Source organism: Coturnix japonica, chromosome 1, assembly GCF_001577835.2.
Source record: "Coturnix japonica isolate 7356 chromosome 1, Coturnix japonica 2.1, whole genome shotgun sequence".
Lineage (NCBI taxonomy): Eukaryota > Metazoa > Chordata > Aves > Galliformes > Phasianidae > Coturnix > Coturnix japonica.
Genome location: NC_029516.1, coordinates 92276471 through 92292580, shown reverse-complemented (window position 1 = coordinate 92292580; position 16110 = coordinate 92276471). Strand labels below are relative to the sequence as shown.

At 38.6% G+C, this 16110-nt stretch overlaps 1 protein-coding gene across 2 annotated transcripts in view; it reads left to right on the top strand.

Moving 5' to 3' along the window:
* The window catches only part of APP (amyloid beta precursor protein), a 195840-nt gene that overhangs the window by 138639 nt on the left and 41091 nt on the right, over positions 1-16110 (top strand). For both annotated transcript variants that reach the window (XM_015880829.2, XM_015880839.2), the window contains 3 exons: positions 4585-4659; positions 5709-5867; positions 15367-15495. In XM_015880829.2, coding sequence (XP_015736315.1) covers positions 4585-4659; positions 5709-5867; positions 15367-15495 — 363 coding nt within the window. The remainder of the gene's footprint in view (positions 1-4584; positions 4660-5708; positions 5868-15366; positions 15496-16110) is intronic.

Genomic DNA, 16110 nt, shown 5'->3' with positions numbered 1-16110 from the left:
AGCTGTGGGGTGAGGTAGGTCTTCTCCCTCATCTCATTGCCGTGTCACTCTTAGAAAAAAATAAATAAATAAGTAACCAACTCTGGACAGTTCAGCAAGCAAAATCAGATCTGGGAAACAGCAGCACAATAGGAACCTCAAGAAAGAGAGAATTGATCTGAAGTCTGCCCAGGCTGATGATTAAACTGCAGTTTAAAGTTATATGTCTCGAAGTATGCTGAACACCTGCAGAGCTTTTAAGAAGAAAGTTCACGTAGGTTTTTAAGAATTAGTTTTTACCACTGTGAGCAATATCTTGTACAACATTGAACTAACCTCTCCCTCTAAATGCTGTATGAAGAAAAAATCTTGGAAGCAGGTAGGAGTATTAGTTAGTTTACCAGTCCGTGTCTTGTTTCCAGTGGGAAGTGTGATATCTCTGTGTACCATACCAGTCTTCTTCTCTGGGCATTTGTTTAAAATTTGCCTTTTACACTTTTTTTTTTTTTTTTTAAATTAAACATGAATTTTCTTAACATTTTAATTAATTAAAATTAATTTGAAGTTGTTACTTGATATTTTAAAAATAATTCTGAATAAGTTAACTGAGCCTTTGTGTCTTATGTTTTTCTTTGAAATTAAAAAAAAGATCACACAATTCACTAGCTCAGCCCTCCAGCTGCCCTGGACATATTTATTCATTTTCAGTTGCTCAAATCGTAGCTCAAAGTTCATTTCTTTCAAAGCTTGAGAAGTGGGTACTAGCAAGGGAGCAGAAATGTCTGTTTTTCTTCCGTGGAAAGACAGGAAATGATCAACTCTTAGAAAATGCTCTTTTTGTACAGTGACCTGATACACCTCTAGTTCACACAGTTTAAATCGCTTCTGCTCTTAGGAGTCTGTGCCTTCAGAACACCAAGGTTTTCTGCCTTTACATCTGCACACTTAAGAGGAGCAACTCTTATAAACTTTTCTAGGCAGTACTGTGAATAATTGTACATTAGCATATGATTTTTAACTTTTCTTGAGTTTCCAGATTAACAGGAAAACTACATTCCCATGCAAACAGGGCAACCATTCACATGCAGCATTTAGATGTTTGCTGTTCTTTTATATATAACTTGGAGAAGTTATGTTTATTTATCTCAAGCTACCCTAACTGTTTCCTGATTTGATACAATCCTCCATTACCTCTTTCTTTTTCCAGATCGTTAACTCAGTACAATTCCTTCACTTAAACAGTCGCTGGTGAATAGCCTGTTGAAACCAAATATTGAATCTTACTCAAAGGAGCAAACACTATATTTATACCTTTTTTTTTTTTTTTTTTTCTTTAATCCCTCAACAAAACATCTTGAGACATCCTGGAGGCTTGAATTTATTCTTCCTATTATATGACTGTTGACAATGTTTCAGGGATGTGCTTAGTACTTAAGATAGGAACTTAATTATACCTTGTCTCCGTGAATAGCCTTGGTTCTTGGAAGTGCAGTTCCAAGGCAAGTGTCTGAAAACACTACAGTCCTCAACAAGGCTGAATATAAAAGCAAAAGCCTAGTGTTGGGTTCAAAATGTGAGTACTGTGATGAGAGGATAGATTTGAAAATGAAACACAAAGTGCGTCTAAACCAAAGCGTTTGATTCTGTTTGTCTTCAAAAGATGTACAGGAAAATGCATTGCCTGTGTCTAAACTCCTGGGAATGGAAGATAAGGCCTAAAAACAACTCAGAAAGTGATTTCTCTGTATTGAATACGGGCTTCAGTTAATCATGGGCTGATTACAGCTTCTCCCTTCTAAACTGTACGGTATGCAGTGTGGCTACATTTTAAAGCATTTTTGGAAGAAGTCTCCCTTAGTAAGTGAGAGGAGAAAGTCTCTTATTAAATATAAAGTACGCTTCTTATCTCATACCAAGAGCATGACCAAGTGTGACAGCAGTCAGTGTGTTTGGATGGGTGTCAGAGTGTTATCAAAGCTCCTTTCATTTCATTCATTAGGTAGAGTCACATCAGTAAACCCATAGTAGCTGATGGTGTTGATCTGTAAGAGGTCATGTGTACCAGAGTTGTCTGGCTATTCAGCAGCATGACGGATCATTGCATACTACTTGTTCCACATCTGTGAGGTACTTGCTGATTTTTAGTACCAGTTGCACGTTATTCCCTGGATCTCTCTGCCTCAACTGTTTTGTGTGGGATCTCTTTTCTTCTCTAAAACTGTCAGCTTAGTTAAGAGAACACAAATACCACCCCATTCTCAGTTACAGTCAAGGCTTTTTGAAGAGAACTAATGATATTATCACCAGGAAAAGAGTCAAGACTTAAGTGTGCAAGAAAAGCCCACAACAAATACAGACATCATATTGTCTTGGCTTTGACGAGCTAACTTAGCAAGCCTTGAGTCCAGGACCTCTGCTGTTCTGATTGGTGTTATCCAAATGCCTGCTTAAAATTCTTTTGTTGCTGTATTTTTCAGTGCACCAATGTAAAAAAAAAAAAAAAAGAATAAATTATACTAGTTTCAATGTAATGAGATTTTGTACTTAGCATTTCTCTTAGCGGTGAATGACACTTTTCTTGCATCCTTTCTCCTTCTTGCTGTCCTCTACAGCCCAATTTCTAAAGAAATTTACCAAGCAGTAAGTCCCAAGCCTAAAAGAAGTTTGACTTAGGAACAGCGTGCTTCTTAAATCTTAATCAGAAGTTGTCATTTTCCTGGTACAAAGCAGCCAAACCTTGGAGAGTTATAGATCCACATGGCTTTGATAGGTCTGTGCTTTCAGTAAAAGAGAATAGGTTTATAACTGCACACAGGATGGGTTTAGCCTATTTCTGCACAGCCATATCTGGAGAATGATTTTTCTTTTGCCCTCCCCACTTACACCACTTTCAACTGTTGAAGTCTTCCCAATTGCAAAAACAATACTCAGAACTTCTGCAATCTTTAAATTGAATATTATTTCTGAAAACACCCATGTTGTTCTGTGCTTTTTTTTACACAAGCCATTTGTTCTTGCACTGGAACTGGACACTGAATCCACTAATTTATATTCCTCCCAGCTAGCTGTGTAGGCTGTCGCTTTATTATCCCACCTTCACTGCTTTACAAGATTTAAAGAAATAAAATAGACAGGGAGACCTATTGTAGCCAAAGGTCTCCTTCTTGCATTACCCACAAGAACTTGTTTTCATCATGTGGATTAGCAGAGTGTCCTTGCCTTTAAGTTTTTCAGGATTATTTTAGGTGTAAAATGGCAAGGAGCGGTTGTTCTGAAAACACACTAACACTCATTCAGAGCGAAAGAGTGTTTAACTGAAATCAGACATGAGATTTGGAGGCATAAAAGAAGAGGTGGGAGAGGAAAATCACGAGCTTGACAGTCCAAGCCAATGCTCAAATTTTAACTGGTATCATTTTAATTTATGACTTGAATTAATGTTGTGGGTTCTGGGTCATGTCCCAGTGCTGGTGATGTTCCACTTCTCTAGAAAGATGCTGTTTGTGTATGAATTAAGATTTCTAGGCCACCACAATGGTATAACCTAAGTGCATAATTAAGAGATGAATACCTAATGTGCCCTTAATGCAGATCAGCACACCAAATGCTAATACATTTTTTTTCCTGAATATATAATGATGCTCTAAATTGGCTTTTTGCTTCATGCTCTCCTGTACTTCTTCGCTGGAGAAGGAGTAAAACCTTCTGTGCTGTGGCATAACTTACAAGCCTGACACACAGCACTTTGTCTTGTCTTTGGTATTTATTTCGGTAAAATTTTAGTCTATGAGCTGTTCTTAAATCCCCATTGGAAAGTATAAGTTTGAGAACTTCTGTTGCAAATGCTTTGAAAGTGTGTTTTCGGGTAAGGATGGGAAGGAAGTGTACATTTTGAGAAATTACTTCTATGTTTCTTCTGTCTTTTGGCATTGTGCTAAGCCTTCACATAAACCAGTACACTTGTCTGTGTGCATTGAATTTGGTGACAGCAATTGCTCCATAAAAGAATTTGATCAGAAGAGATGGCTCTCTAGGCATGAAATGAGAAAGGTTCCTGACTAAGACCATGGGAAGGTGTCAGATGCAATGAACAGCTAGTTAAGAGTAATACTTGAGAATTTCAGTTCTTGAAATATTTGGCACCTAATTCTGAACAGGCTGACGCAAATTGCATGTAGATCTTCGTCTGTCCTGCTCAAAGGCAGATGATGTAGTCCAAAACTAAACATTTTTCTGATACCTCCAAAACTGTCATATAGAATGAGTGGAAATTTGCTCCTTTTGACTATAGGTGGAAATGTTTTCCTTTTTGTCTGAGATTAAAATGATCTTCACCCATAGAGACTCAAGACCTTTGCTTGAGGGTTGGTTAACAGCTGTGAAGTTATGAGAGCTTGTCATGATGTTCAAATACAGCAGTTCAGCCTTTGTTTTCATTAATTGCAGGATTCTACCTTTGTTAATTTTGCAGTTGCTTTTTTATAGTGATGTAAGGAGAGGAGGAATATAAAAACATAATTGTATGAGCTACAGTGCTTGGCAGCTTTGGAGTCCTGAGATGAGAGAAGAAAATGTGAAATTCACATTCCTTGTTTTGTTTGTTAGGTCATGAGAGAATGGGAGGAGGCAGAACGCCAAGCAAAGAATCTGCCAAAGGCTGACAAGAAAGCTGTTATTCAGGTAAAGGACAATACTTCTACAGCCTTATCACCTGGGACTGCAGTTAAAATGCAATGGTTGTGAGTGGTGATGTAATTTCAAAACATATTTACATGGAGTTGAGTGTTATTTTCTGCTCTTGCTATCTTTGTTCCCAGCTGTTAGGGGCTGCTGGTGTCTCTGTACTTAGTACCCAAACCCTGGAACAGAAGTGCAGAAGAGAGAGAATTTGACTTGTCATCAGTGAGAACTGATGAATCAGTTTCCATAAGCCCTTTTCAAAATGTAGGCTGACAAACTAATAAGCTGCAGGATGTAATCTCAAAGCAGAGATGGAAAATATGATTTAAAGAAGGAATTGCCATCAGTTTAATCTGGAAGAAACTCTGCCAAAAAATCTTTTATCCAAAATTATATTATAATTCAAAAATTCTGACAAGCCAGACACTACTTGAAACCCACTGCAGCTATGTTAGGTATTATTCAGTATTGCTAGAATGACTTCAGTGCAAAACTATAAAAAGGTAACATTCAGAACCAGACTGCACTGCATATTAAATCCCACAACTTTGCTCTCTCCACATTATATCCACTCAAGATTTTCCTTAAATGGAATGAGTCTAGGTTCAATTTTTCTTCCTGGTGGCCAATTTATGAGGAATTACAGTGACTTTGCACAGGTTGGATGGTTTTTTTCCACTGTGTAGATTTGTTTGTTAAGTCACTTTGATACGTGAAAAGCCTTTGCGATTGCAGGAGACTAAGTCTTGTCAGACTCTGTCCTTTTCTGTACTGAACTCCCTAATGTTGAACACAGTCACAGTGGTCACATTAAGGATTCACTGGTGGTTGTGCTGAACATGTAAGGAATGTCTGATAGATTAAGAAGAAATGTGTCCAGGTGTTCAGAAGCAATTCCTACTGGAATCAATAAGAGGGACATTCAGCATGGAAGTTCAGGGAGCCAGACTGTTATGTAGAATCGTTTTGTGATGTACAGGCAGATTTTCATGTCTATTGTTCTCTGCTGGTGTCTTTGCTGCTTCTGTTGTGATGAGTGTTTTTTTCAGCATTTCCAGGAGAAAGTGGAATCACTGGAACAAGAAGCAGCAAATGAAAGGCAACAGCTTGTGGAGACTCACATGGCACGGGTGGAAGCCACGCTGAATGACCGTCGCCGCATTGCTCTGGAGAACTACATTACAGCATTGCAGACTGTCCCACCCAGAGTAAGTGCAATATCACCATCTCTGTTAGTCATCCAAGGGAAAAAGAATATATGCCTAATAAAGGCCAGCAATGAAGCAGTGACTATACACTGTACAATTTCTACTGCAGCTATCGGTCAGTTTGGAAGTTTAAGGTTTTGATATGTTGAGTGCACACAAATACAAAAACAGGCACGCACCCCATACTTACATGTAGGTAGATAGATAGATACATACATATAGATACTTAGGTAAATAATATGAAAATGCCTGAAATTGTAGCCATTCACAGATCCTGATAAAGAATGATGATGCAGTCATTCCAAGTGGTATGCAGTAGGATACTTCATTAGGTCAAGAGGGAGTTTAAGGATGAGGGTACTTGTGTTCCTGTTTCATGTATTGAACCATTGAAATGTTTGGTGAAGAATTTTGGGAGGATTGTTGGATGGTGTGAAAATACCCCACTGGCAATTCAGAGTTGGCTGTTTGATACTATAGCTCTTAGTGCTGTAAACACTAAATCCGGGGTGTAGATATGAATGGAATTATTAAAGACACTATATCTATGATGTTCTTGTTTAATCTTTAAACAGCCAGTCTGGGGCCTTCATAAAAATGAGAATCTTTGTGAATCCTATGGGACAACAGTCAAATATTTTACATAACTCATCTCTTGATTGCTTCTTAGTTGGAAAAAACATTATGTGACTATAAAAGCCTTTTGAATCATCAGTGTAATATGGGTCCACTGGTTCCCAAATTTGGTCTCATAGGAAATTACATCAATATTGACTACCCGGGTAAAATTACGTATTTTAAGTTAATTTCCTTTCATAGAGAAACCTGCTCATTCAGTGAGCATGGAAAAACGATTGTAATCACAATTCTTTATCATCATCAGACTTCTCCACCTCTTGGTGCAAAACTGTGAAGTAAAAAAGTAATCTTGGGTTCCCTGCCTGTCACAGAGTAGCTGCATGAAGAATTAGTCTGTATTTTTCAGCATAGTAATTTCTTGATAACGAAGCAAATGTGTATTAAATTGCTTAGAGGATGTTACTTGTTCTGACTGTGAGATGCTGTGTGTTGTAATCTGTGACTGTTACAAGTGTAGTGAAGGGCTTAGACCCCAGGGTCCAGCAGACACATTTGCAGTTATGGGCTGGTATGCAGCTTTCTTCAGGAGATAGGTGTCTGCCACTCAGAACTGAAAGTGAGATGTGTTGAGTGCACAGAAGGGCTGCAGGTCCTGTTCTTCTGCCTTGTGGCTTTGAGGAGTTCACCTCAGATACAGTTTCACACTTGGCTTCAGAAAATCAGCTCTTGCTGTAAAGTTGAGCCTTCTTTGATTGTAACTGTCTGAAGACTTCACCAGAAAAATTACTTGGTTTTCTTCTCCAGACAGAACACACTCAACTCTTTCAGCCTGTCTTGATAGGTGAGGTGCTCTAGACTTCTGATCATACTCATGGGCTTTCTTGGACATCTCCAACAGATCCATGTCCTTATTTTACTTGAGTCCCCAAGGCTGAACATAGTATTCTAGGTGGGGTCTCATAAGAGCAGAGCAGAGGGGCAATCACCTCCCTTGCTTCTTTAGATGCAGCCAAGGTTACAGTTGGTTTTATGGACTGCTCTTGTGCATTTCCAGCTCGTGTTGAGATTTCCATCAACCAGCGCCCCTAAGTCCTTTTACTTTCAATCCATTCTCTGGCCAGCCTGTATTTGTGCTTGGAATTTCTCTGGCCCAATTGCAGGACTTGGCCATACTGATCTACATGGGGTTCACACAGGCCCGCCTTTCAAGCTGTTCAAGGTCCCTCCCTTCCCTTCAACATGTCAGCCACATCATACAGCTTGATTCATACACTAATCAGTTAAGGGTGCACTCAGTCCCACTGTCCGACAAAGATGCTAAACAGCACCTATCCCAATACGGACCGCACATTACATTGACATTTGTGGCTTGATGTCCAAGTGGAAATTCACAATAAGCCACAACATTTAAATGTGACCATGCAGCCGATTCCTTATCCATTGAGTTGTCCAGCTGTCAAATCCATATCTTTCTAGTTTGAGACAAGAATGTTGTGTCAACTGCTTTGCACAAGTCCATACTTAAAGTGGCGAGGTTTATTAAATAAAGTTAGAAGAGTATTAAAGTTTAAACTGAAAGAAGGAGTTGATCTTTTTATTGAAGTGTATGTGTGCTGTGGGGACAGGGTATAGTGTTTTTCACGTGCTGTTTAATCACTTGGATGTGTTGTCCATATATTCTATCTCTTCTGTAGTGGACCAGAACCTTGAACTGCAGGAGTTTTTCAGATGTTACATGGGTCATTGCCCATGCTACTGTCACAGAAGTGTGTCAGGACACCACTGAGCAGCAAGGGAGTCAGTAAGCTCATTCAGAAATGGATGACAGAAATGAAATAACTTCAGTGTCCATTACAACATAATTTTCAGCAAAACCAAATGCTTGTTCTGTTGTTTTCTCAGAAGCACTGTCTTGCAAGAAGCCCAGAAACTTATTTTTTATCCTCATCTCTGCTTCCCAATACAGCTTAACTGTGCTGCTATACTTCTTTGTCTTTGAAAATAGGGTGTAGCTGTTCAGTATCTGGTGTCAAAATGCCATATTGTTTCATCCCACTTGATGGTCTTATTACAGAAAAGGAGGATTAATGGCAGTTGGAACTAATATGCTTCTAGTTTTTAAAACAGTTGGAGATTTTTCCCTTCATTTTGGAAGTTAAATAGAAGAATTCAAATGCATCAGTCTCTGCAAGCAACTTGATTCTATAAATTGCTTATATTTCCTCTCTCATGTGCATGTCAAATTTACTTGGATTTATGTCTCCCTGTTTAATCTTTGTTGCTAGCAGAGGCTCATTCTCTGTGGGAAGTCAGGGGGAGGAGGTGTGGTGAAAAGAAATGCAGTTCACAGTGGTGAAATAAAGGGTTTCAGAGCAAGGAAATGTACAGTAAATCTATGAATGGTAATTAATTAACCTCCTTACACTGTGCATAGAGTAAAACGAGCGTACAATAATTAAACTCAATTTAAAACACTTTAAAATGTATCTCTTGCACTTCAGAACTGTTTCACTAAGATGCAAATTACTGCTGATCAGAGCGGGGATAATTAAGATCAACCCTACCTTGAACATTAACCCATTTGAATTTATTTGCTGTATATTTTCTTGTTCCCCGTAATGTCCTTTCTGGTACCATTTGTGCCTTGAGAGTCGTGTCTGTTCCTATGGTGAGGGCTTACTGCAGGCTGAAACTAGTCATGTTCAGCTGTTTGGACTTGGAAGAAGGATCTGCAGAGGGGCCCTTGCTCTGTGCCTCTATGTTCTGGAAGTTCAAAGCTTTTTTGGGGTCCAACAAGGTTGCTGGGGAACTACGCAGTTGGAGGCAGGTCAGAGTGTAACTGCTTATCTCGTGATAAAAATCCTTCTGTGCTGTAGGGGAGATCAGTCCAGCTCTAATACTCCACCCTGCATCCTGCTCACCCAAGCGTGTAAAGTTACAGTTTCTCACATGTGCTCATTTTTGTGGGATTTATAAAATAGTCAGCACGGATTTCAGCTCTTCTTTTAAACCAGGTCAGGTTGAGAAAGATGGTTACTTAATTCAGGTTTTAGATTAGATTCTGAGGCTTTTACGTGAATAAAACCACACTTCCTTGTTTTTTCCCTAGTCTGTGGACTTGAGCATGTGGTATAGTCATATACCTCATCTTGCCCAGTAGGATTTCTCATATGAGCTATTAAAGACAGAAAGGCAATTCCAGATGGATATTATGGTCTGCAAAACTTTGGCAGATTCATCATAACTAAAATCCAAAGTTTTCAAAGAGCAGAGACAAAATTTACTTTTAATTTGTCAGAGTTGAATAAATTTAAATATTGTAAAAGCAAATGTTGAGATGGAATCAAATACTGTTTTCACTTCGTTCTGCCTCAGGAAAATCCTTGGTTTTGAGTGCTAATAGCAGTGTATTTGTTATGCATGGTAATACACGCTTTCTTACAAACTAGCAGAAGAGATGAGAAGACATCTTTAATTTAACATAAAATGTAGGATAGGGGTTTCACATGAATTAGAAGTCTTTCTGTCTACCTAGCCAGCCTTCCTTGAATGTTCCCAAAACAAACTGCAGCTCTGTATCAAGTCCAGCCCATAAATCAATAACTTAGCAGATAAAATACATACCTAATATAATATATAAGGTATCCTTAATAATAGAATGAAAAGGAAGAGCTGTTGCACATTTCAAGAGCAGTAATTAGAAAGGACTGGTGACTGGTGTTTCTCTAAAGGCAAGATGAAGTGGTAAAATACAGCATTGTGGGTCTTTCCTTTCTGGGTTAGAGTTAATTTTTGGTCAAAATGACAAGCCAGCTCAGAATTTCCCATAGAAGTTCTGTGACACACAGATGTGGGAGGTTGTATTTTAAATACACAGAAGTGCATTCACATTATTTTCATGTTGTTTCTCTGCAGAAAGTATTTTAAATTTCTGTGGGGAGAGCGTAGCTATGTTTGTAGCAATCTAAATTAATTCAGATGTTTCCATTTTCCAAGCTCAGTGAAATAACACTTTTTCACCACTCCCTTAAAATCTGAAATGATAAGCTAAAATTTGTGTAGAGGTCATATATGTGTATGTGTATATACCAAACAAATGTGTATGTGTTAGAAACTGTTTTCAGTTTTTTGGGTTTTTTTTGGGGGGGAGGGGGGTTGTTAGGAGTAGACCAGTGGGTTACATTTCCTTGTAAATAACCTGTAAAGAAAGAATGAGGTTTATGTTCTCTAAATTTGCAGATGTGAATGAATGGACCTTATCTACATTTCAAAGAAATCCTAATTGTAGCAGAGCCAAAACTTAGAAGTGAAAGTGTAGAAAAACTTGTGGAAGTTGTAAATTATTTTACTTGTTTTATGAAAAGACAGTAAGTAACATTTTCTGCTGGCTAGAACAAAATCATGCTAAATCCTTACTAAGATCAGCAGAGAATGTAATCACTATATATTCACCATTTAGAATTGTGTTTGAACAGCTTCTGTGGGCTGCCTTCTGTAGGGTTCTTCTACTGTGTTTGATAAACCAGTACTGTCATTCTAAGTCATGTTATGATATGAGTATTGTCTTCACATGGCTTATGTGTGTCAATTTATTTCCTCCACGAGGATTCTGAAGTGCTTTTAAGCATGTATTACACAGAATTCTTGCCTTTTGAAATGTCTTAAAAGGTGGAGTAGAAAGATAGCCCATGTTCTCCAGTAATTGATGCTGGAAACACCTTCAATGGTAAAGGACAGAACATCCTCAGCTGGCAGATCCAACTGGTTTTTATTTGGAGATAAACTGCAACGTGAATATTATTTCATTGTTGAAGAATAATGTCACTGAGCTTTGTGTCTAAGCTGATTCTACCTGAAATAAAGGCACCTTTATTTCATGCTGAATTAAAGAGTCAGTGGGGTTGGGATCCACCAGTGGGTAGCAAAAGTTACCATCAGTGATTTCTGCTCTGTTTAGGCTTGTCTTGTACAGCTGGAAACCTTTTAATAGGCTGTCAGGATTGCATCTATACATCCACAAAAGATCTGCTTTACTAATAAGAGAACAGATGTACTCCCTACAGTTTTAGGTAGAAAGGTATCTTTTTAATGATGCTTTGTCAGCTTGAATAGCATACCTAGACTGCACAAGTAGTCTGAATCTGTCTACTGTGGACCAGATGGATTGAATATATATGCAAGTGCCAACATACCAAAACTAATACTTTGACAACATGCTCCAAAACTAATGAGATTTGAGTCTAACAGTTAAATACTCACGGACAGATAATAGGTCATCTGTTCATCTGTTACAATAGCTTGTAAGAGGACTGTGATCTGGCTGTGCTAAGAGTTGGATAAAAAGCAAGTGTGAAAAAGTTTCATGGGTATAAATGACATGTCCAGATGTGCTTGAAATAGTTCAAAGATACATGTAACAGGAGCCTTTGCACTACTTCACTCAACATTATTCTATGTGTGCTCATTAGATGTGTTCATATTATTCTTTACATTGGCTGAATAATAAATACGTGCTGTGCTAATGTGGAGTTAAGCTTCTTTCTAGCCAGTTCAGGGTTTTCCAGTTCTCAGTAAGTAGTATTATTCCTATCTAAACCACATTCCTTGTGAACTGATCTGCATTCTGAATTTGGTGCTGGATCCTGTTGCTCAGAAGGTCACTGATCATTCTGTTTACTACCTCAATTGCAGTTGCCAGAAATGTTTTCCACTTATTTAAGGTAACTAACATGGGGATAATGGAAGTCACATTGCGAATATCCTGGTCTCTTTTAGAGGAAATTTGATAAAAACAAGCTGACAAAGCAAATGAAACTGAAAACAGTGGTAGTATTTTATGAGGGTTACGTAGCCTCTGCTGGCTGATTCAGGTTAGTTACTCTGTGAGATATTTTTTTAATGCGATAACTACAGGTGTGTATGACACACGGACAACACATATAGCAAAATTTTGGGTGCTAACATTAGATTTTTTTAATGAGGTTCGTACTTGGTACATTGAGTAATGAAGAGTGAGAGATGCAAAGCTGGCCCTGAGATCTGTCAGCCATTTGTTCTTTTGTCATAGACAGTGTCAGAGCTCAGACTTCCTGAGCTTAAATTAGCTGATAATACCAACGCTTTCATTTATGGTGTATTCTGAAGGTTCCTGCATAACAGTGAAGTAATAGATGGCTGTGGATAAAACATCTTCAGACACTGATGGCATCTCCTTAACCTGTGGAGCCATTCCTTTCCTCTGCTAGACCTTTACTGTGACTGCTCCACTGTACCATTACAAGAGTTCATACCACCACTTGGTACAAGAGATCTGGGGGCAAATCCTGCTGCAAAAAGCACATACATGAGTGTGATTTCTAAGCAGAAGTAGTTCACTTCAATATGGATGTAATACAGTATGGAGATGGGACTTGGGATTAGAGGTATTTTTGCTGATTCACAAATTTGTTCAAAGTTTTCAAGCAATAGATCTGCAATTCTAGGCATAGAGGAGAAAAACAATTTCTGCCTGTTTAAATTTGGTCCTTATTTATGGTAACCATGGGTGGGTATGCAAAGCCCTGCATAGAGGGCTGTGACTACCTGGCACCAGCCCTAGCAGGTTAGCCTTCAGCAAAGGCCCTCAAGCCAATAGCATTTCAAAGTTGTGTGGAAGATCAGTGGTCTGACCTGATCTCTGTTGCATCTTGGATGTTTAGTGGTTATTTTAGGAAGAGGAAGCAGAGCCATTTTAAGAAGACTCTTCTGAAAGTAATGCCTCATATATAATACTATGTTATATTGGCCCATGACATCAGAAGCAGATGGTGGTATGGCAGTAGAAGTTGAGCCTTCCTACAAATTCTATTACATTTCGTTGCCGTGTGACAGATGGCAGCAGAGGGGCAGTCTGACAAAATGGCATCTGACATGGAAGTGCATATGAATCAGAGATGTGTCATTGAATTTCTCCTTGGGGAAAAAATGGCACCCATTGACATTCACTGATGCTTGCTATGCATTTCTGGAGACCAGTAAGTGGATGTGAGCACAGTGAGGCGGTGGTGATGGCAATACTGGGTGACCTCTGCTGGTGCAGATTTTTAAGAGAACAGCACGCAGGCTTTTGTTCATCTCTAGTGAAAGTGCACAGCTGATGGTGGTGACTATGTTGAAAGACAGTGTTTTATAGCTGTAAATTTGCTCTGTCAAATAGTGTTATTGTGCTCTTTGTATCTGCTGTACTTTCCATGGAAATAAAGAGGAGTGTGACATATACATATCCTTCTGGCATTAGACATGACACTTCAATTTGAGTATTCCTTGAAGAAATAGAAATTAATCCATTTCTCTTTAATGTACACAAACCTGCTATCCTGATGTGCTTCGGGGAAACAAATGATGAAATGTCAGGAAAAGGAGTGATATTTTGTGTTTTCAGAAAATCACTATTTTAAACCTTAGCGGTCCTCTAGCCTTTATTCCTATAAACTGTCACAGCTGGCATTTCATTTTGTTTTGCTATTACAGTCATGTTGTAGGGATTGCTTACTTTTCAACATTTGTTCATTGTTTCTTGCAACTTCATCACAGATTGTTTGGCTTTTGGTGATTTGGGGTTATTTTCCTCGTAAATGAATTTTCTTTCATGGAACTACTAAGTTTAATCCTTTGGTTGGAAATGGCTTCACATCTCTCTGTCTGACAGATCCTCAGATAACCTTTGTTTTACTTTCTATTGCATCTCTTAAGCCAAAGAAATTCTTCACTCTTCAAGCTTTATGGCTTAGTATTCATATCATGTGTAAATGTTAAATTAGTTTAGGATCTATATTTGACCATGAATCCAAGTCTTTCTAAAGCTTTGGCTTTGCCCACAGTTCTTCCTGCTTCAGAAAGCTGTGCACAAAAGATGCTTATTTTTTGTCTTCCATACCCATTTCTCTGGATGTGTGCCAGTAACCAGTGAGGCTGCTCCCTTCTTCAGCTCCTTCTTTAATTTCCTGCACAGTAAGATCACCATAACCTTTCCTTCTCACTCATGTCAACTTCATTTTCTCTCACTATTCAGCAGCTTCAGAAAAAATCACACAGTATCACAGTATCACAGTCTCGTGCGGGTTGGAAGGGACCTTAGAGATCATCGAGTCCAACCCCTGGGATTCGAGCCTCCTGTGTAGCACAAGAACAGCCATGCAAGCAGAGCTGGCAAGGTGGGAGCTGGATTTCCAGCATCACCCTAAACACTTGAGTTAAAAGTGAATATCTTAGTTTCATGGTAGGGAAAATTTCCCTTCTATGCAGTCTTCACTGCTGTACCATCAGTCAGTGCATATTTTTCGTGTTCCCTTCAGCTGCAGTTCTCTCCTCAGTTCATGTTCAGGTATTGTATGCGTTGAGGCATATAATTAATGGCTTTTAGTAATTAAAGCCACCTGAAATGTATACATAGCTTTGGGTTTTTTTTTTTGTTTTTTTTTTTTAATCTGATACCCAAGTTGGGTACTTTGAGAAGATGTGCACCCTCCATACCTCAGCTATTTTCTCTTTGTTTTTTTTCTGCTTGCATAGCAATATTAGCAGGACAATAGTCCTGAATTTGTTCTAAAAGTTTTGCAGTCAAGACTGTCTGATTACTCCTTGGCTTGGAGTGATGCTTTCAGGTGATCTCATGCAGTTGCTGAGCAGGTAATTAACCTTCTGGTTTGATTCTGGATGCATTCTATTTGATAGTTGATACTGGTTAATAAAACCGCTTTTAGTCTTTTGCAGTTTTAACGATAGTTCATGGATATCAATCACAGTTTGATATCCATCAATGCAGAGCATACAACATAATAGTTGTTCTGTGCTCCTGTTTTGGGGCATACCTCCAATGTATGGAAATAAAACATGTGTTGTTCTAAATTTAATTCATTTGTTTCCTGTTTCTTCCCTATAGCCTCGTCACGTATTCAACATGCTGAAGAAGTATGTGCGTGCTGAGCAGAAAGACAGGCAGCATACTCTCAAACACTTTGAACATGTCCGGATGGTAGACCCTAAGAAAGCTGCCCAAATTAGATCTCAGGTAATCCCCACTGAGGGTTAGTGGGGTCATATTTCTCATAACCATTGTGAGTTTTCTGTCAACTTACTTTTTAAAAAACATCTGACTACTTTCTGTGGGCAGTTTTAAATGCAATAAAAAATAAATTGCTTTCCTGCAGAAGATCAAGACAAAGTGATGTAGGAGTCGTGTGGGTGTAATTTATCTTCTGAAAAGAACTGAAAAGCAGGTATGCTGTCTATCAGAACAGTGAGCCAGTCATGAGCACTTCCCAAGGAGCCCTCCAGAGCAGTAATGCTCAGAGCCTTTATTACTGCTTTGGTAAATAATACCTCAAGGAAAATGTCTGCAATAGATTTAGCTAACACATATGGTTATACTTCACTCAGCTGAAGCAGCAAAACCAGAAGTGGTACAGCCATCTGACTGCAACCAGTCTTTTTGTAGTCATTGCAGAGGTACTTGTAGCATCTATAAATGTGATTACTGTAATGCACTCAAGTTTAACATAGTTTTTAAAAATGTGCATGGTAGTTTGTGGCATTTTAACTACTGAATGTTACTGCAGTCCTCAATGTGTGTGCTTTGGAACAGCTTTTATGTTACCTTTGTAAATCATGGAGGGTGAGGAAGCAA